Genomic DNA, 20924 nt, shown 5'->3' with positions numbered 1-20924 from the left:
AATCTTTAAAGTCCTTTGAAATTCTGCTGTGTAATATACAAGGGGTGATTGATAAGTTCGTGGCCTAAGGTAGAAGGAATCAATTTTAGAAAACCTAGCGCATTTATTTTTCAACATAGTCCCATTCTACATATACACACTTAGTCCAGCGGTCATGGAGCATACGGATCTTGGACCTCCAGAAAGTGTCCACAGATGGGTGCTTGATAAGTTCGTGGCCTAAGGTAGAAGGAAATGCGTTATACAGTTCTCGTTACATGCACATGCAAGTCAACTCTTTGAGTGATTATGCAGAAAGTTTGAAAATAACTCATCTGCTTCTACCTTGGGCCACAAATTTATCAATCAATTTCTGGAGGACAAGATCCGTATGCTCCATGGCTGTTGGACTAAATGTGTAAATGTAGGAGAGGACTATGTTGAAAAATAAATGTGTTGGTTTTTCTAAAATTGACTCCTTTTACCTTAGGCCACAAACTTATCAATCATCCCTCATACATAATGCTTGAATGCCTAGCATAGTAAGTTGTGATGTCATCAATGGATTCCTTGATGAGATTTACTACTTCGTTAAACCACAATCTGAATCCCAAAGATAATATTGAACAATTTTAATCAAGATAGTCATTAATTCCAGATGTCTGAAACACATCAAGAGTGTTAATGTATTTGTTGTAAGGTCATTTTACCTCATTTAACAATACAAGAAAACTTTCTGTTGCTCTTAGGCTATCTTTTGGTTTCTCAAAATGCATACAGCAGGAAATGAAGCGATTTCCTTCTGTAATATTTCAGTTGATGTTATTCTTATCTGCTGTTGTTTCCAAAACAATTGGAAAAAAAGTGCAGTGTTAAAGAAAGAATTACACAATCTGACTTAATTTGAAAGATTTTATTTGTACTACAGAGTGTGAAATAATGCATGGGTTGCAGTTATGGTGTTATCAGATGATCCCTCCCATTATTTGAATAGTTTCAATTAATGCAAAGAATTTGAGGCCTTGTGTTTCTATTCTTTCTTAAATAACTCTTACCCTCTACCCTTCCTTTCCACCATCCACTTAAATCAAATTTTCATCTTTTACAATTGTCTTTGAAATCATGTAAATCTCAAGACATGATATCTTAAATCAACTCAGCCAGAACAAGGAGTCTTTGTATAGTTTTGCTTGGCTTGAGTGCCCTCCCACCCCAAATTCACAATTTCTAGCCCTTTAGTTTGAAGGTGCTCTTAAATATCTTGAAGTTCCTCCATGAATATGCTTCCTTTCACATCTTCCATTTTTATTTTGAGTTCTCTTTCCTGGTCTATACCTTTCATTCACTGAATCTTATCCTATCTTTGAATGTCTCTTTAATATGTACTGTACCCTTCAATCATGACTAATACTATCTTCCTACTCCTCTAAATTCCTACTCCTTCCTGCGTTTTTGAGCTAAATGAGTGTATTCCTAGAAATGAAAGTCATTGTTAAAAGTTAAAGTTAAAACATTTTGTTTGCCAGAAAATTCTATGTGAATAAGTTAATATTTATAATTACAGGTTATTTTGGTTCAAGTCAACCCAGGTGAGACATTTACTATAAGAAGAGAGGATGGGCAACTTCAGTGCATTACAGGTAACATATTTTGGCATCTGTATTGAAGTATTTGATAAACATTTGAGTTGTTTTGTGAAAATCTCCAGAAAATGTGGTTGTTTATGGTTGATTATTATTTTTTGGTAATATTTGCATTGAGTTCTGTCAGATGAATTTACTTTATTGCAATTTGCCATTGGAATAAGTTATTAATATACCTTTTGAAAATTCTTGTAATTCTCTGAATTTCTATAATTTCTGTAAGGTGTCTTCTATAATGGTGTTTACATTATTACCATGAACTTTTAGTGGGAATGTACATCATAGCGCTCAATAGCAATGTAGTATTGCCATGTGTTTTCTAACTTTGTGTTGGAGTCATGGAGTCCTACAGAACAGAAATGGGATCTTCTGCCTATCACATCTGCAGTGAATATTGTGCTCAGCTACAGCAAGCCCATGTTTTCCTTTTGCATTTCCATCAACTTTCACCTACTCCTCTCAGCCTCACCCAAACCAAATCCAAAACCAATTATCCTGCCATCCACCTACCACTCAGAATGTCTCAAGGATGTGGGAGAGAACTGGAGGATCCAGAAAAACATGTAAACTTCACAAAGACCACCAATGGTCAGGATCAAGTTTTTGTATCTATGAGGCTGCTGCACTAATTATTGTACCTCCCACCATGTTAGGAAAGTTCTATAAAGTGTCAACCAGTGGGTCAAGCATAGAATATGTTGAGACCACAAGAAATTTTACAATTCCAGCGGTCAACATAAGAATTGATCCAAAGGACACCCGCACAGAGCAGCGTTTCCAGCAATGGAGCTCTGTAAAACGATGCTGTTATCTGATATTCTATCCCTGTTAAGCAGAATTTCAATAGTGTAATGAAGTACTACCTTGATATACAAATAGTGAAGTGAGGGAATTTAAAGATCAGAATGACATCTGTATTGTAAAATAATAGCTAAAAATATAGTGGTCGTTGATACTATCATATTTGAAGGGGTTTTATTCTGTAATCTATATCTTAAGTACTTTTGAAGCTCATGAAATAAATGACAAATTAACTCACTGATTAAAACTTGACTGTGGAAAACTCAAAGTAAAAAATCAGCATTCCTTGTCTTTGGCTAATTTGAATAGTGAAATAAATAGAAACTTGCACCTGAAATTAAGTTGTATGAACCTTGTAAGAACATTTGGCAACATTCATGAGGATCACAACCAATTTAGCAGATGCTCAAGTTAGATGTAGGTGTATTTTAATGGACTATATTTAGAGTGAGTGGAATACTGGTTGGTCAACTTGATATTACACAAGAGCATAAAGATGTTTCTGATGATGTAAGATGGTGGAAAGGGAGGGAGAGGGGTTGGGAAGGGACAAAGTGGGGGTAAAAAAGACATACAAATAGGGTTTAACAAGGTCTTGCACACTCTAAGCAAGGAAATAATGGAAACTTTACAGATTAAATACTTGATCAAAAAGTGTAATACTGTCTTGGTAATTCACTTCATTGCTGTTACTGTAATAGGTTGTATAGGTGTTTCATGTTATTGAGAGAAGCAGGACAATTATTTCCATTTATGAAAATCTATTTCTCTGTGTATTAGGGGAGAATTTTGCATTAATCCTAGTTTACAGGGGAGAAGTCTATTGTAATGTGATGTCCCATTGTCCCCTAAGTGAATTGCTTTTTGAATGAAGTTCTAGTTACAGCAAGGTAGCAAGAGAAAAGAGTAGAAACCAAAGGGGTAGTTTATATGTAGACCCAGGGATGTGGGCAAGGTTCTAGAACATATAACATATAACATTAGGACAGTACAGGCCGTTCAGCCCATGATGTTGTTCCGATTTTTAACCTGCTCCAAGATCAACCAACCCTTTCGTTCAACTTAACCTTCCAATATTTTTCATCAGTATGCCTGTCTAAAAGTCTCTTAAATGTCTTTACCACCACCCCAGCAATGCATTGCATGCATTTATCACTCTCTGTGTAATGAAACAATCTACCTTTGACATTCACTCTATATTTTCCTCCAGTTTCTTTAAAAGTATGTCCTCTCATATATTGTAGTTGCCACCCTGGGGAAAAGGATGCTGGCTGTTCTCTCTATTTGTGCCTCATAATCTTACATACCTGACTTCCATCAAGTCCCCTCTCATCCTTTGCAACAAAGAGAAAAGTCAAAGCTTGCTCAACTTTTCCTCACAGAACACATCCACACAGCATCATGGTAATTCTCCTCTGCACTGTCTAAATCTTCCACATCTTTCCTATATTGAGGTGACCAGAACTGAACACCATACCAAGTGTGATCTAATCAGAGTTTTATAGAGCTGCAACATTACCTTGCAGCTCTTGAACTTGCATAATGAAGGCCAACACACCGTAACCACGCTATTAACTTGTGTTGTACCTTTGAGGAATATATTGACTAGGACCCCAAGATCCATTTGTTCATCCACACTGCTAAGAAGCTTGCCATTAACTTTGTACTCTGCCATCAAGTTTCACCTTCCAAAGTGTATCACTTTACAGTTCTGTGGATTGAACTCCATCTGCCTCTTCTCAGCTCTGCTCTGTATCCTGTCAATGTCCCATTGTAACCTTCAGCAATCTTCTACATAATCCACAACACCATCAATCTTCATGTCATTTGTAAATTTACTAACCATCCCCCCCCCCCAACTTTCTCATCAAAGTCATTTATAAAAATCACAAATGGCAGGGGTCCAAGAATAGGTCCCCACGGAATAAATATCACTAGTAGCTGAATATGCATATTCAGGCAGAATATGCTCTATCTATTACCAGCCTGTGCCTTCTGTGGGCAAGCCGATTCAAAATCCATGCAGCCAAGTTTGCCTGAATCTTATGCCTCTTGACTTTCTTAAATGAGCATGGGGAACCTTGCTCAATGCCTGGTAAGTTTCCTTTTTTTTGTTATTATTGAACAGGTAGATCAGTGGGAATGGAACCCAGGGCAATGGTGTGCTTCTCTTGCTTGATGTGGGAAGTGAGGGTGACCTCCAGTATCTCTGATGACTACACCTGCAAGTATAGAAGGGCTAAGTAGGGAAGGAATGTGTAGAGCAGGAATGGCTGTTGGGGATATTTGGGATTTAGATGTTTCAAAAGGGACTGGGAGGGGGTAAAAGAGTTGGGGGAGTGAAGCATAGTTTCACAGCTATAGAAAGAGAGGACATCATGAGAGAGAGTGTGTACTGAGTCACTGTGGGTGGAAGTCAGAAACAAGAATGGAGCAATCATTCTATTAGGACTATTTTATAGGCCCCCAATAAAAAACAGTTCTAAATGAAGACTTCTCTCATCTGTGTTCACGAATGGTAGACATGAAAGATACTGAGTTTACAGAGGGGTACATTGATATTCTCGAGCATATCAGTCTTAAGAATGCGGAAATATCAGATATCTTTGAAAGCAAAAGGGTGGATAAATCCTGAGGGCCGAATGAGATGTACTCCAATACTCTATGGGAAGCAAAGTAGGAAATTACTGGGATCAAGACAGATTTTTACATCTTTGTTGGTCACAAGTGAGGTAGTAGATTATTGGAGGATAGTTAATGTTCCTTTATTTAAGAAAGGCAGCAGGGATATAAGCTAGAGAGCTTTACATCTCATTTTATTGATTGGAACACCTGACTCCAAATAGCTTTTGTAGAAGGCATTACCCCAGAGGTTCACACAGAGAGGAGGTGTAGGGACAGGTGTAGCACTTATACACTTGCAGGGATAAGTACCAGGTGGGAGTTCTGTGGGGAGGAACGTGTGGACCAGGCTGTCGTGGAGGGAATGATCCCTGCGAAAGGCGGAGAGGGGTAGAGAGGGAAAGATGTGCTTAGTGGTGGGGTCCTGTTGAAGGTGGCAGAAGTTGCAGAGGATAGTATGCTGGATCTGGAGGCTGGTGGGGTGGTAGGTGAGGACAAAGGGAATACGGCCCCTGTTGTGGTCCACTGACATCTACACCTGTCCCTACACCTCCTCTCTTACCACCATTCAGGGCCCCAAACAGTCCTTCCAGGTGAGGCAACACTTCACTTGTGAGTCTGTTGGGGTCATCTATTGCATCCGGTGCTCCCAGTGCAGCCTCCTCTACATCGGCGAGACCCGACGCAGATTGGGGGACCGCTTCGTCGAACACCTCTGCTCCGTCCGCCACAACAGACAGGATCTCCTGGTTGCCACCTACTTTAACTCTGCTTCACATTCCCACTCACCTCTCTCATGATTCTGTCTTCTTCTACTACCCATAGTGCTTTCTCCTTACATTCCTTCTTCACCTTTCCTGCCTATCCCCTCCCTGCTTCCCCTCCCCCACCCCTTGATCTTTCCTCTGATTGGTTTTTCACCTGGCACCTTCTTTATAGGGCCCCTGCCCCCTCCTTTAGTCCCGACGAAGGGTCTCGGCCCGAAACGTTGACCGAGTGAGATATGTCAACTATTGGAGTGGTGTTGCAGCAACAACCTTGCACTCAACATCAGTAAGATGAAGGAGCTGATTGTGGACTTCAAGAAGCGTAAAACGAAAGAACACACACCAATCCTCATAGAGGGTTCAGAAGTGCAGAGAGTGAGCACTTTCCAGTTCCTGGGTGTCAAGATCTCTGAAGACCTAACCTGGTCCCAACATATCAAAAGAAGCTGCAGAGGGTTGTAAATTTAGTCGGCTCCATGTTGGGTACTAGCCTACAAAATACCCAGGACATCTTCAAGGAGCGGTGTCTCAGAAAGGCAGCGTCCATTATTAAGGACCTCCAGCACCCAGGGCATGCCCTTTTCTCACTGTTACCATCAGGTAAGAAGTACAGAAGCCTGAAGGCACACACTCAACGATTCAGGAACAGCTTCTTCCCATCCGCCATCCAATTCCTAAATAGACATTGAAGCTGTGAACACTGCCTCACTTTCTAATATAAATTATTTCTGTTTTTTGCACAATTTTTAATCTATTCAATATACGTATACAGTAATTTATACTTATTTATTATTATTATTATTTTATTATTTTTTCTTCTATATTATGCATTGCATTGAACTACTGCTACATTGACAAATTTCACAACACATGCCAGTGATAATAAACCTGATTCTGATTATAAATGCATAGTTCATTGAAAGCGGTGTCATTGCTAAACAGGGTGGTGAAAAAGGCATATGGCACGTCTGTTTCATCAGTCAGTGCACTGAGTATAGGAGTTGGAACATAATATTGCAGTTGTGTAAAGTCATTAGTGAGGCCCCACTTGGAGTACTGTGCACAATTTTGGTCATCCTTTTATAGGAAAAATGAGGTTACACTGGAAAGAATGTAGAAAAGATTTATGAGGGCGTTGCCAGGATGAGAAGGCCTCAGTTATAGAGAGAGGTTGACCAAACTATAATTTTATTGGTTGGTATGTAAGAGAATGAGACAGACTTTACTGAAGGCCTCATAGTGCCCTTAATGAATATTCACAAGCAAGAGCTGGTGTTCCGGTCAAAATAACGCCGAGCTGCAATGTCTGCCCACGTCATGGCTCAGACTTACTTGTTTTTTATACGTTAATAAGGATGATTTTAGGGACCATGCAGGGAGCTAAGTCAGGCAGGGTTTAGGAGAGGGATGAGGGAGAATCAAGCGTCAGGAGCAGGAGCTTCTGTTCGGAGTCCAAGTTGGATTGCTACGCAGTTGAAGGTCAATGATATTGGAGGTCGGGTCAACAGGCGAACCCCAGGTCAGTGAATCCTGAGTCAGATTCTGTAAGGGCAGGATTCAAGAGGGTCAGTGAGCCACAGGCCACCAGGATTGGAATCCAGAAGTTGAAGTCCAAAGCGCTGCATGGTTGAATGACAGCAATCCCTTAGGGTCAAACCCATGACTGGGAAGTTCAAAGCTGAGGCCCAAAGGTAAAACTCGTGATCGGTGAGTCTTGGGGCCAATATCCAGAGGTCAACAAACTCCAGAGGGTAAAGCCAAAGGTCAAAGTCCAGAATTGAGTCAAGACGTACAGTGTTGATTTGACCACAGCATCTGTAGTGTACTTTGTGTTCACTCCTGTATGCCCTGTCATCACCATCTTAGATTCTACCGATAATGGTTGTATCATCAGCAAATTTATAGATGGTATTTGAGCTATATTTAGAGAGTAGAGTATAGAGAGAGTAGAGTAGTGGGCTAAGCATACACCCCTGAGGTGTACCAGTGTTGATCATCAGCAAGGAGGAGATGTTATCACCAATCTGCACAGATTGTGGTCTTCTGGTTAGGAAGTCGAGGATCCAATTGCAGAGGGAGGTACAGAGGCCCAGGTTCTATAACTTTTCAATCAGGATTTTGGGAATGATGGTATTAAATGGTATTATAGTTAATAAACAGCATCCTGACATAGGTGTTTGTGTTGTCCAGGTGGTCCAGGGCCGTGTGAAGAGCCATTGAGATTGCGTCTACCATTGACCTATTGTAGCGATAGGCAAATTGCAGTGGGTTCAGGTCCTTACTGAGGCAGGAGTTCAGTCTAGTCATGATTAACCTCTCAAAGCATTTCATCACTATAGATGTGAGTGCTACCAGGCAATAGTCATTAAGGCAGCTCACATTTTTCTTCTTGGGCACTGATCTATTTGTTGCCTTTTTGAAGCAAGTGGGAATTTCTGCCTATAGCAGTGAGAGGTTGAAAATGTCCTTGAATGTTCCCACCAGTTGGCTGGCACAGGTTTTCAGAGCCTTACCAGGTACTCCATTGGGATCTTCCTAAGTCCCTCTGTTCCATTACATTCCCTAGTGTCCTAGCATTCATAGTTAAGTCCTACACTGGTTTGACTTTCCAAAATACATCATTTCGCACTTAACTTAAAATCCATTTGCTGCTCCTTGACCCACTTGTCCCACTTGTCCTAACTGATCAAATTCTCCTTCCTCACTATCAACAGCAAAACCTAATTTTGTGCAATCAGCAAACGTACTGATCAAGCCTAGTGCATTCACATCCAAATATTTTATATACAGTGCTGTGCAAAAGTCTTAGGGTGCCCAAGACCTTATGCACAGTACTGTATATTGGTTAAGATAGGAAGGTAGCTGGGAAACAGATAAGAGTATGTAACTGTGTATTAGCTCAATAGTAAGTGTTACTTAGTAACTGTAAAGACATTATATGGAGTACTGTGCGAAAGTCTTAGGCACCCTGTACATGTGCCTGAGAGTTTTGCACAGTACACTCAGACCCTGCTTAATGCTGAGGATACATTCCTCATAGGTGGAGCACTATGTAAATCAGTGCTATGCAGGGTCATTATAACATTACATAAATGGACACGTGTGCATGATTTAAAAAAAAATCAAACCCGAGATATTATTTTATGCATACACAATAATCCAAGGAGCAACAAACATGTAAATAGGCCTAACCTGTACATCAGTGGTGGAGCAACATATCACAGTAGCAGCAGATGGAAATGGGGTGTTGGAGGGACCAGGCTGTGGGTCTTCCTCTAACTTTGGCTTCTTCTTCAAGTAGGTGTCAAGATTTGACTGCCTTTTCTTAAGTTTCCTTTCATGAAGCAGTTCTTTTTAGCAGGAAATCATGTTGAGAACACCTACCTCTCTTTGTCTTTTTTTATTAAACAAAATATACTTTATTCAAAAATAAAATTATATACAACAACCATTCAATGACTTCCAATTCTTTACAGTTATTACCATTACTGTTTTAACATTTTCAAAATTCAAAATTTTGCCACCCACGTGGCACTCTGTTCTTTCATATTTACATTCAGTGGGGTATACTCCCAACCCCCCTACCCCTCAACTCCCGCGGAAGAAGAACCCCCCCACTGGGCCCTTGTGGTGGCTGCACCGAGTTTGAGTGTGTCCCTCAGCACGTACTCCTGCAGCCGAGAATGTGCCAGTCTGCAGCATTCCCCCACGGAGATCTCCGTGTGCTGGTAGACCATCAAGTTTCGGGCCGACCAAAGAGCGTCATTGATCGAGTTGATGATCTGCCAGCAGCATCGGATGTTGGTCTCGGTGTGCATCCCCGGGAACAGCCCGTAGATCAGAGAGTCCTCTGTTACACAGCTGCTGGGGATGAACCTCGACACTGCCCCTTCCATCCTCCTCCACACCTTCTCCGCGAACCCACAGTGTGCAAAGAGGTGGGTCACCGCCGCCTCCTCACTGCAGTCCTCCCGTGGGCAGAGGGGTGTGGAGGCGACGTTCCGGGCGTACAGGAGGGATCGGACTGGGAGGGCCCCTCTCACCACCAGCCAGGCGAGGTCTTGGTGCCTGTTGGTGAGATCTGGCGATGAGGCATTTTGCCAGATGAACTGGACAGTCTGCTCAGGGAACCACCACACCGTGTCCATCACGTCCTTCTCCTGCAGTGCCTGCAGGACCTTACGTGCTGACCACTGCCTGATTGCCCTGTGGTCAAAGGCGTTGACCTGAAAAAACTTCTGTACGAAGGACAGGTATGGTGGCAACGACTAGCTGACGGGTGTTGTGCGGGAAAGGGGCCAGACCCATCCTTCGTAGCCAGGACGACAGGTAGAACCTGGGCACATAGTGGTACTTGGTGCCCACGTACCTGGGATCCACACACAACCTGATGCAGCCACACACAAAGCTGGCCATCAGGGTGAGGGCGACATTGGGGACGTTTTTGCCCCCGTTGTCCAGGGACTTGTGCATGGTGGTCCATCTGACCCGCCATCTTGGATCCCCAGACGAATCAGAAGACGGCTCGGGTGATTTCCGAGCTGAAGGAGCGGGGGACTGGCTACACCTGCGCCAAGTACAACAGCCCTGAGAGCACCTCACACCTGATGACCAGGTTCTTGCCCGCTATCGATAGGGAGCGCCCTCCCCACAGCCCCAGTTTCTGTTTGACCTTGGCAGTCCGCTCCTGCCAGTTCTTGTTGCACGCCTTGGCCCCTCCGAACCAGTTCCCCAACACCTTCACGTGATTAGCCCTGATGGTGAAGGGGACGCTGGATCGGTCGGGCCAGTTGCTGAAGAACATGGCTTCTCTCTTCGTGTGGTTGACCCTGGCCCCCGACGCCTGCTCGAACTGTTCTCAGATGCTGATCAGCCTGCGAACTGACCTCGGATCAGAGCAGAAGACGGTGACGTCGTCCATGTACAGGGAGGTTTTGACTTGGGTCCCTCCACTGCCTGGCAGCGTCACCCCTCTTATGCCCTCATCCCTCCTGATGGCTTCGGCAAAGGGTTCTATGCAGCACACGAACAAGATGGGAAAGAGGGCAGCCCTGCCTGACTCCAGACCTGATGGGGAAGCTGTCTGTTTCCCACCCGTTGACCTGGACTGCGCTACAGATATGCGTGTAGAGCAGTTTGATCCAATTCCAGATTCCCACCCCAAATCCCATTTTGTACATCCTCCATGTACATGTGTGATATCCTGTCAAAGGCTTTCTCCTGGTCCAAGCTGACCAGGCAGGCGTCCACCCCCTGTCCTGCACGTAGGCGATGGTGTCCCTCAACAGCGCGAGGCTGTCTGAGATCTTCCTGCCCGGTACAGCACAGGTTTGGTCCAGGTGGATCACCTGCTCCAGTGCAGACTTGACCCTGTTGGCGATAGCCTTGGACAGGATCTTGTAGTCCACATTCAGGAGTGAGATGGGCCTCCAATTTCTAATGTCTTCCCTCTCCCCCTTCTGCTTGTAGATGAGGGTGATGATGCCCTTCCGCATGGATTCTGACATGCTGCTTGCAAGGAGCGTAGCGTTGTACACTTCCAGCAGGTCGGGGCCCATCCGGTTCCACAGAGCCGAATACAACTCGACTGGTAAGCCGTCGCTTCCGGGAGTCTTACCCGACTCAAAGGAATGGATGGAGCCAGCCTCACTCCCAGTTAGGGTCATTATCGATGAATATTGCAAATTTCAAAGAGACACCAAAATTAATCTGACGCTCACTAACTTCCAAACACTGTATCACTTGTATTTTCACATCCATGCTACTGCTTCTCCTGGATGTCTTAGATGTACTACCTTCACTGAAAGTTGCAGGCTGTTTTCCAGACATTATGGGTGGAAAAAAAGTGAAATAAATTGGCAGGGGAGCAAAAATGTTTACACACACGTGGGAGGCAGAGCATAAACTAATAAGTGATTGGCTGTGAGTGGCTCAGAGAATATGTAAAGTTCTCTCATTGACTGATTGAATGTTTACTGTAATGGCAGCCGCTGTTGGAGAAGTTTTAGCTATTGTTTAGAATGATTTTTTGTCATGAAATAGAGCTATGCGGGGTCGTGTTATGCAGGGCCTGTGTGTACTATAAGTATTAAACAACGAGGGTTCCAACACTGACCCCTGTGGCACATCACTAGTCACTGGCCTCTGTTTGGTAAAACAACTTTCAGCCACCATTTGCTTCCTACCTCCTCGGCAATTTTGAATTCACCCAAGTAGCTCTCCTTGAATTCTGTAGGACTTAACTTTCCAGACCAGCCTACCATTGCTCCAAGTTGTTTTATTGATATGATTAGGGGATGAAGATCAACCAGTACACAGGGGACAACGTTCAAATAGTACCATGTGATCTTATAAATCCAACAGGGCAAAACAAGATCTTGGAATTATAGTTGGGGGTGGGGGAAGGTTGGTTTCTATTGGTGGTTTACTGTTTTGAATTGTTAACCTCGATTCTGGGCCTAAGTCTCTATCATTCAGACCCCATGTGGAAAAACAAATGCTACCAACTGAGCTACTACTGATATTCTTAAATGTGCATTCCTCAGGGAACGTAAGAGTGGGGGGGGGGATAACATTTATTTTAACATTGAAGCAACTTACTAAAACTATTGAAGGAAATTGTTCTGAATCTTTAAGGGATTGATGTGAAGGGACAATTTAACTGGAATATTGTGTTTAACTCAAGTATATTACTGTTTAAGAAGGATATTAAAACATTGTAGAAAATACAGAATGGTATCTTGCATCCAAAGTGTACATTTAAGGCAGCCAATCATTTGTTTGAACTTCTTCCACCTGGCAGATGTTATAAGATTTTCTATGCCCGCACTTCCAGACTGAAAAATAGCTTTTTCTCCAAAGCTATAATTGCTCTGAACCAATCGATCAAGCATCATGCATAAATTTGTTATATTGCTACTTTTAATACTGGTTTTATGGCTGTCATGCATCTGAGTTGAGCTTTTGTACTGCTGGACATTGCTTGTAGTGGCTGGTTACTTGATTTTATTTATTGTTTATTTTATTGTTTTATAGCATTGAGTACGAGAGTGGCAAACTCATTTTCGCTGTATTGGTTCATGACAAATTGTACTATGCAATGACAATAAAGATATTTCAATTTCAATTTCAAAATAATGTGGCAAAGTAATATTGACATTTTATTAGTGGAATTAATCTGCAGATGTCAGAAATATTTACCATGTGGTGAATAGCTTAAATATATAAAACATGTCATATTACCACAAATATTTTAATACCTGTTAATTATTATTTCATAGCTGCACTGAGAACAAGCTGCTGTTCTCACTCAACTATCAGGCATCATTTTTCAGAGACAACTGAGCAGAGATGGGGGATTTATTGATTTATTTAGAGATCTAGCAAGAAGCAGACCTTATAGCTCAATGAGCCGTGTTGCCCAGGAAACCATATATTTAGCCCTAGCCTAATCACAGGACAATTTATAAAGAGTGCAATTGAACAGACACCTGGATGTGACTTTGTCATATCCTGGATATGTATCTAAAATTATACATGTGTTTAATTCCATAATAAATCTCAAAACCTCCAGTACTGCACATGGCAGGTGGCTGAAGGCAGTCTCCCAACTGAGCTGATCATAATCATTTTTGATTTGTATCTCTCCAGTATAATTAAATTTGCAAATTTTCATGCATAACTAAATATTTGTGTTTGAGTGTACTGAGGTTTTTGACAGTGAAGAATGTAGGCTTGTGGAACCTGGTCACTGAGGAGTTTATTAAAAATCAGGTTTCATTGGGGAGTGTGATTGGTTGCCATTTGCTCCTAGAATATCTACTTGTGAGTCATGGTATGCTGTAAATACATATTACAAATGAGTCACAAAAGGCACTGTCATAGATCTGGATTGTGCTGCACTGGAGATTTAGGGCTTTGAATCAGGAAGAATGGATATTTCCCGTGGAAGCATACTTTATTTAAATTGGTTAAATGAATGCAAGTACCTGAGTAATAACAATTAAGAGGTTTTTCTGAATGTAAGTTATTTAAGGAAAACTTTAGACCAGTTGCAATTCAAGACTAATGTCAATGTCCAGAGAGAAATGAAAAGAGAAACACTGATTTGCTTATCAAATTATCTCAGCATTTCTTCTTTGCATCAGATTTTTGAAATATAAATATTCATTAATAGTAAACTGCATGTTAAATATTTCTTAATCTAGCTGTCACACCCTCACCACCATGTTTCTTTTGAGATCCCTTACTGAGTAATATTTTACTGCTTAAAATTCTTAACTTTGTATACTGTAAATATCTTTATTAATATTGATCAGCTTCTGAAAAATAAGAACAGTTCAAATATTTTGTGTTATCTATATATTATGAAAACATTTTAAGTTGTGACAGAAATATAGAAGAATTAATACTGATAAATATTTGTTGCTAATCTAAATGTATGTTCATAATTTAGAGTTAATTGAGATTGTATCAAAGTTCAAAGCGAATTTATTATCAAAGTGCATACGTGTCGCCGTACACAAGCCAGTGATTCATTTTCTTGTGGGTATTCACAGTAAATGCAAAGAAATGCAGCAGAATCAATGAAAGACACAAGAAAATGGACAAACAATGTGCAAAGGTAACAAACTGCAAATACAAAAAGAGAAAAAAAATTGAGAACATGAGATGAAGAATCCTTGAAAGCAAGTGCATAGATTGCGTTCAGTGAGGAAGCTGAGTGAAGTTATCCCCTCTGTTTCAAAAGCCTGATGTCTGAGGAGTTCTTGAAGCTAATGGTATGGGTCCTGAGGCTCCTGTACCTCCTCTCTGATGCAGCAGCAAGAAAAGAGCATAGTCTGGATGGTTGGGGTCCTTGATGATAGATGCTGCCTTCCTGTGAAAATGTTCCATGTAAATACGCTCAATGGTGAGGAGGGTTTTACCCATGATGGAATGGGCTGTATCCACTACTTTTTGTAGGCTTTTCCATTCAAGGGCATTGGTGTTTCCATACCAGACCATGATGCAACTACTCAATATATTCTTCACCACACATCTATAGAAATTTGTTAAAGTTTCAGATGGCATGCTGAATCTACGCCAACTTCGAAGAAAGTAGAGGTGCCCCAGGGTAGATCCTCTGAGATGATAACATCAAGGAATTTAAAGTTGGCTGACCCTCTCCACCTCTGATCCCTGAGGACTGGCACATGGATCTCTTGTTTCCTCCTCCTGTAGTCAATAATCAGCTCCTTGGCCTTAGAAAGATGAGAGGGGATCTGATTGAAACATATAAGATTATTAAGGGATTGGACACACTAGAGGCAGGAAGCATGTTCCCGATGTTGGGGGAGTCTAGAACCAGAGGCCATAGTTTAAGAATAAGGAGTAGGCCATTTAGAACAGAGTTGAGGAAAAACTTTTTCACCCAGAGAGTTGTGGATCTATGGAATGCTCTGCCTCAGAAGGCAGTGGAGGCCAGTTCTCTGGATGCTTTCAAGAAAGAGTTAGATAGAGCTCTTAAAGATAGCGGAGTCAAGGGATAAGGGGACAAGGCAGGAACGGGTTACTGATTGTGGATGATCAGCCATGGTCACATTGAACAGCAGTGCTGGCTCGAAGGGCCGAATGGCCTACTACTGCACCTATTGTCTATTGACATTGAGTTGAGAGGTGGTTGTTGTGGCACCACTTAGCCAGATTTTCAGTCTACTCCTTATATTCTGATTTATCACCATATTTGATTTGGTCAATGGTAGCAAACTTAAATATAGCATTGGAGCTGTTTTTAAGCTTCATAGTCATAAGTTTAAAGCAGGTAGAGCAGGGGGCTAAGCACACAGCCCTGTGGTACACATGTGCTGATGGTGATTGTGGAGGAGATGTTATTGGCAATCCAGACTGACTGAGGTCTGCAAGTGAGGAAATCGAGGATCCAGTTGCACAAGGAGGTATTGGGGCTTATTGATTAGTTTTGAGGTGATGATATAATTGAATGGCATGTTGTAGTCATTGAAGAACATTCTGATGCACAATATGCATTTTTGCTGTCTAGATATTCCAGGGTTGCGTGAAGAGCCAATGAACTGGCATCAGCTATGGACCTATTGTGACAGGCAAATTGGAGCAGAACCAAGTCGTTTCTCAGGCAGGAGTTGATTAGTATCATCACCAGCCTCTCAAAGCACTTCATCAAAGTGAATGTAAAGTGCTACTGGAGGATAATCATTGAGGCAGTTTACCATGTTTTTCTGAGGCACTAGTATAAGTGCAGCCTGCTTGAAGCAGGTAGGTACCTCACTCTGCTAAAGTGAGAGTTAAAGATTTCAGTGAACACTCCGGCCAGTTGATTAGCACAGATCTTTAGTATTCAACCAGGTACCCTGTCTGGGTTAGATGCTTTCCATGGGTTCACCCTCCTGAAGAATGCTCTCATGTTGGCCTCAGAGGCTGGAATCACAGGGTCATGGGGTCTGTGGAAGTTTGTGAAGTTTGTTCTACATTTTTTATTTTATTTTACTTAGAGATAAGGCACGGAGTGGGCCCTTCTTGCCCTTCGAGCTGCACGGCCCAGAAACCCTGATTTAATTAAGGGATAATTTACAATGACCAATTAACCTACCTGTACATCTTTGGACTGTGGGAAGAAACCAGAGGACCCAGAGAAAACCCACATCCTCTTAGGGAGGACGTACAAAGTCTCCTTGCAGAGTACACCAGGATTTAACACCAACTCTGATGCTTCAAGCTATAATAGCATTGCACTAACCATTATGCTATCATTTTTTAATGGTCAAAGTCCAAGGATGTACTGGGTAGATTATTTGGTCATTGTAAATTGTCCCATGATTAAGTTAGGGTTAATTGGGTTCATTGGACGTTGATGGGGTGGCATGATTTGAAGGGCTGGAAAGGCCTACTCCGCGCTGTATCGCTAAAATAAAAATGATTAAAATATGATAAACTGCGGTTAGGGTTGCAGAGGAGAACTCCCTTGGTAAGTAGGATGGTTGGCACGTAATCATTAGATGTTCCAGGTCAGGGGAACAAGAGCGCAACAAGACTGCTATGTCTGAGTACCACTGCCATGAAACACGGACTTCCAGCTTTTACCTTCTCCAAATCAGTAGTCTAGTCCATTCAGTGTATCAACAAGCCCTTGAGTCTTACCAACGTGAGCCATGTCACCATGAAACACAGAATGCAGTAATCCCTCATTTCCCTCCAAATCAGCAATCTTGTTCTCCAGTTATATTTACTAACAAGATACTGGGTAAAGGAAGTTTCATACCCTAACAATCTCTACATTTCATTCAAGAAGTGTTGTACACCCAGGAAATTTTGCTTTGTTGCTCTGGAATGGTCAGCAAGCATTTGTACGTAAACTCTAAAATGGCACTCAATCCCAGCAGCCTACTATGCCATTCAATGAAATTATTTTTTTCTGCCTTAATTTGTAACCTGCTGTAGCCTAACATCAATAGTAGGGAAAGTGCTGAAATACATAACAGTATACAATGAACAGAAATACTGAAAAGTCTAAAAATACTGAAGAAATGTAGCATAAATTTATGAATGTACATCGGGAATGATGTAAAATCCACTGGAATGACTTGTAGGATAGGTAAAGGAGAGCCAATGGACTTGGTGTGTGTGCACTTAGACTTTCAGATAAAGTACTTTTAATAAAGTATTGCATATGCCATTGATCAACAAAGTTAGAGCACAAGAAGAAGGGAATAGTACACTGATGTAGATTGAGGATTCATTATTGGACAGAAAGCAAAGGCAAGCAATAAACAGCTTCTTTGCAGATTGACAGGCTTTTACTATTTATGGTCTATATCAACAATTAGGCAAGGGGACCTAATGATAATATTTATAAATTTTTTGCTGATACAAACTAAGTGGGATTTAAAGTTAGAGGATGTAAAGAGTCATTTTCATTGAAAGAGTGCAGCAAAGAATCACCAGATTGGTTTTATTCCATATGTGCAGATGGAATGAAATAGATCAAACCGGCATTCTCTGTAGTTTAGAGTATGAGATGAGATCTTACTGAAACATGCAACATTGTTATAGGGTTTGACAGGCAAGATACAAGGAGGATATTTCCTATGAGGAGTTTAAAACTATCAATCACAGTCTCAGAATATTAAGCAGGCCATTTAAGACTGAGGTGAGAACTTTTTTTTCTTTTAGATGGCGGTTAACCTTTGGAATTCCTTATTTCAGAGAGTCATGGAGATATGATCATCACAGAATTTGAATTGAAAATAGAGCAATAGATTTCTGGATTTTGGGATAATAGGAAAATAGCACTGAGTTAGAAACCCATTCATATTCTTTCCAAATAACAGAGCAGAATTGAATGATTTTTTTGTTTTGATGATATTCTAGTCAGTGGAAAGAGCAAACAGATCTCAAGCTAATAAATTAACCAAAGAATGGTATCCATGGCAGTGCAAATGCTCTTATTACCACTGTTCTAAGCCTGTGTTACCTTTTGAAGTGAAGTGCTGTCCACTGCTTCTGAGATGCAAAAGTGTGGCATGTAACTTCAGTTGATTACCCATTTTTTCCTTGATTAACTGGCCAAAGGTATGATGTTCTTAATGATAACTTCTTGAGATGTTCCTTATTGGTAGACTATAGCTAGGAATTTGTGACTTTTGTTGTGAACTTGCTTTTAGGTTCATATGAACATTTATACTGTACTTATTTCTATGTTACTATAATTTTAAAAACTACAATGCATCAAGGATTTTTTGTTAGTAGAAGCAGAGACTTCATTGTACATTGTCTGTCATTATTTACATAATATTTACTGCTGTGTTTTAATATCCGAATATAACTTTGGATAGAAACTTACTGTTGCTGATACTCTTTCTTTTTTTAAACATTTAAATCCTGATTGCTCAATAAAGTCATAGGATACTAGCACCTCAAATGTAGAACTCCGACATTGTTCAGATACTATTGAGATTAGTGTAGATGTGCAAAAGAAGTCAGCATCAACATCAGAGGCTGAAGGGACAGTTTCTGTGCAATGCAGCTCTGAGTAAATCTGCAGAAAATAAACAAAATCTGTGCAATATAGTTTTATTATTAGTTTTAGTTTTTAACATTGCAATGTTAACAATTCTTTCCTTCTACAGATGCAACTTGACCAACTGAGCTCCTCCAGCAGATTGTTTGTTGCTCTGATAGATTTCCGTTAGTTTTCAGGAGGAATGGAGTAATAAAGTTCAACACAAGGAGGCTATTCAGCCCACAGATTCAATGCCACCTCATAGAGCAATCTCATTCCCACACTAATTTCCCTGTATCCTATAACCTAGGTATAAAGATCAGCAATTTTGGCAAGATGTACTTGGAATTAAATTGTCTTCCCTTCCTCTACTTCATTTCCACAATAGACTTTGTTCCCAGATTAATAGGCACTGGAATTTTGGACTGGATAATAGTGTGATTTTTATGCATTTTTCACATACAGTATGTTCTTTTGCTCAGTTAAAAGTTAAAATACTTTGAAAATTGTTATGCCAGACACAGTCTGCAGTCAAATTTAAATCAGATTGGTTTGAAATCCATTATCAATTCAAATTCAGAATAGTTAGAGTACAGCACTTGAGAAAAGATTTCATTTTGTAATGCTTATCAAAAAATTTGAATAAGAACATAAAAATTCTGAATATTACCTGGTCAGTGTGTACCTTGAAATTATTTCCACAAATAGAAATAGTGTTGGCAATATTTTGTGAAACATAAGGCTATTGCACAGGTCATCTAAGCTATAGATTTATTTTAGAACACTTTTTTAGATGGTTGTGCTGAACACGTTAGTGGTGTGTATATGTTACATTATTTAGCTGTTTGTGCCCTTTGTGTTTTGATATCAGTGTTCATTATTTGTTGTATGGTATCAGAAATTGGTGTTTTTTTAACAGAAATCTAAGTTAACCTAATGCACTGCAGTAATTTCTGATCAATGTTTTTTTTCTATGAATAATATGGAAAGAATGAATCATAGATTTCCACATTAGGCTAATGCTAAAAATAGTATGTTAAGCTTGACCTGTTCAATCTGCTGGATTTTATGTAAGCTATTCCAGGCAATAAATAGAAACACTTTGCTTTGAAGAAACATATTTGCAGCAATGCTATTCCCGTTGTTTATAATTTGTAAATGCAATTATCTGTTTTACATAACTAAATCTAATCCAATTAATAACTGTTCTATGCTGTATATGTCTTCTACAAAAAATGAAACCAGTGCAATTTTGCAATTAAGTAATTCTCCAAACTGAAAGTTTTATGTTGTTCTATTATTCAAAGAGTGAGTGTTTTAGGTTTTACTAGTTTTAAGAAATGGTGATACATATTCTAAGATAACAATTAATTTCTAAAAGGTTAATCACATTACAGAAACAAAATACTAAAATACCAATGTTTGGGATCTTTTGTTAATTTGGTGACTACAAGAGATTTAATAAGAACCTGAGGGGCAACTTTCTCACCTAGAAGGTGGTCAGCATATGGAATGTGCTGTCAGAGGAAGTGGTTGAGGCAAGTAGATTAGCAACATTTAAATAGTAGACATGTAAATGGATAGGAAAGGTAAAGGGATATGGGCCAAACCCAGGCAGCTGGGTTTATCTTAGATGGAAATCTTGGCCAGCATGGACCAGCTGGACTGAAGAACTTATTTCTCTGCTGTATGTCTCTAACTCTATGACTGAAATACCCTGTCTTCGACCTGTAATATAAGTCTCTTTCTATTCCTGCAGATGCAGCCTGACCTTCTGAGTATTCCCAGCATTTTCTGTTTTTATTTCAGTATGCATAATTGGGTTAATTTAGCAAATTAGGCAACAGTCTCTTCTAGCTGGCAGTTCCATCAACTACTTTGTTTAATGGAGGGTGCATTTATGAGCACTGAGTTTCATTGTTCCTGATTCATTAAAAGTCTATTCTCTTGCTGCTACTTAGTGCACAGTAGAGAGTGGACTTGCATAGCACATTTTGACTCTTGTTTGACCTAGAGTGGTAGTTGCATAATGAACACAAGGATATCTCGTGTTTACATTGATCAGATAAAACAAATTCTATTGGATATAGCAACATG

General features: G+C 40.6%; 1 protein-coding gene across 6 annotated transcripts in view; it reads left to right on the top strand.

Moving 5' to 3' along the window:
* Positions 1-20924, top strand: part of fndc3a (fibronectin type III domain containing 3A) — a 244020-nt gene that overhangs the window by 83185 nt on the left and 139911 nt on the right. For 4 of the 6 annotated variants that reach the window (XM_073045939.1, XM_073045938.1, XM_073045942.1 and 1 more), the window contains one exon: positions 1544-1619. In XM_073045939.1, coding sequence (XP_072902040.1) covers positions 1544-1619 — 76 coding nt within the window. Of the gene's footprint in view, positions 1-1543; positions 1620-11281; positions 11403-20924 lie in introns of all 6 variants that reach the window. The other 2 variants (XM_073045940.1, XM_073045941.1) reach the window with 1 other exon arrangement.

This window comes from Hemitrygon akajei, chromosome 5 (genome assembly GCF_048418815.1).
Source record: "Hemitrygon akajei chromosome 5, sHemAka1.3, whole genome shotgun sequence".
Classification (NCBI taxonomy): Eukaryota; Metazoa; Chordata; class Chondrichthyes; order Myliobatiformes; family Dasyatidae; genus Hemitrygon; species Hemitrygon akajei.
This window is presented reverse-complemented; position numbering and strand designations above follow the sequence as displayed.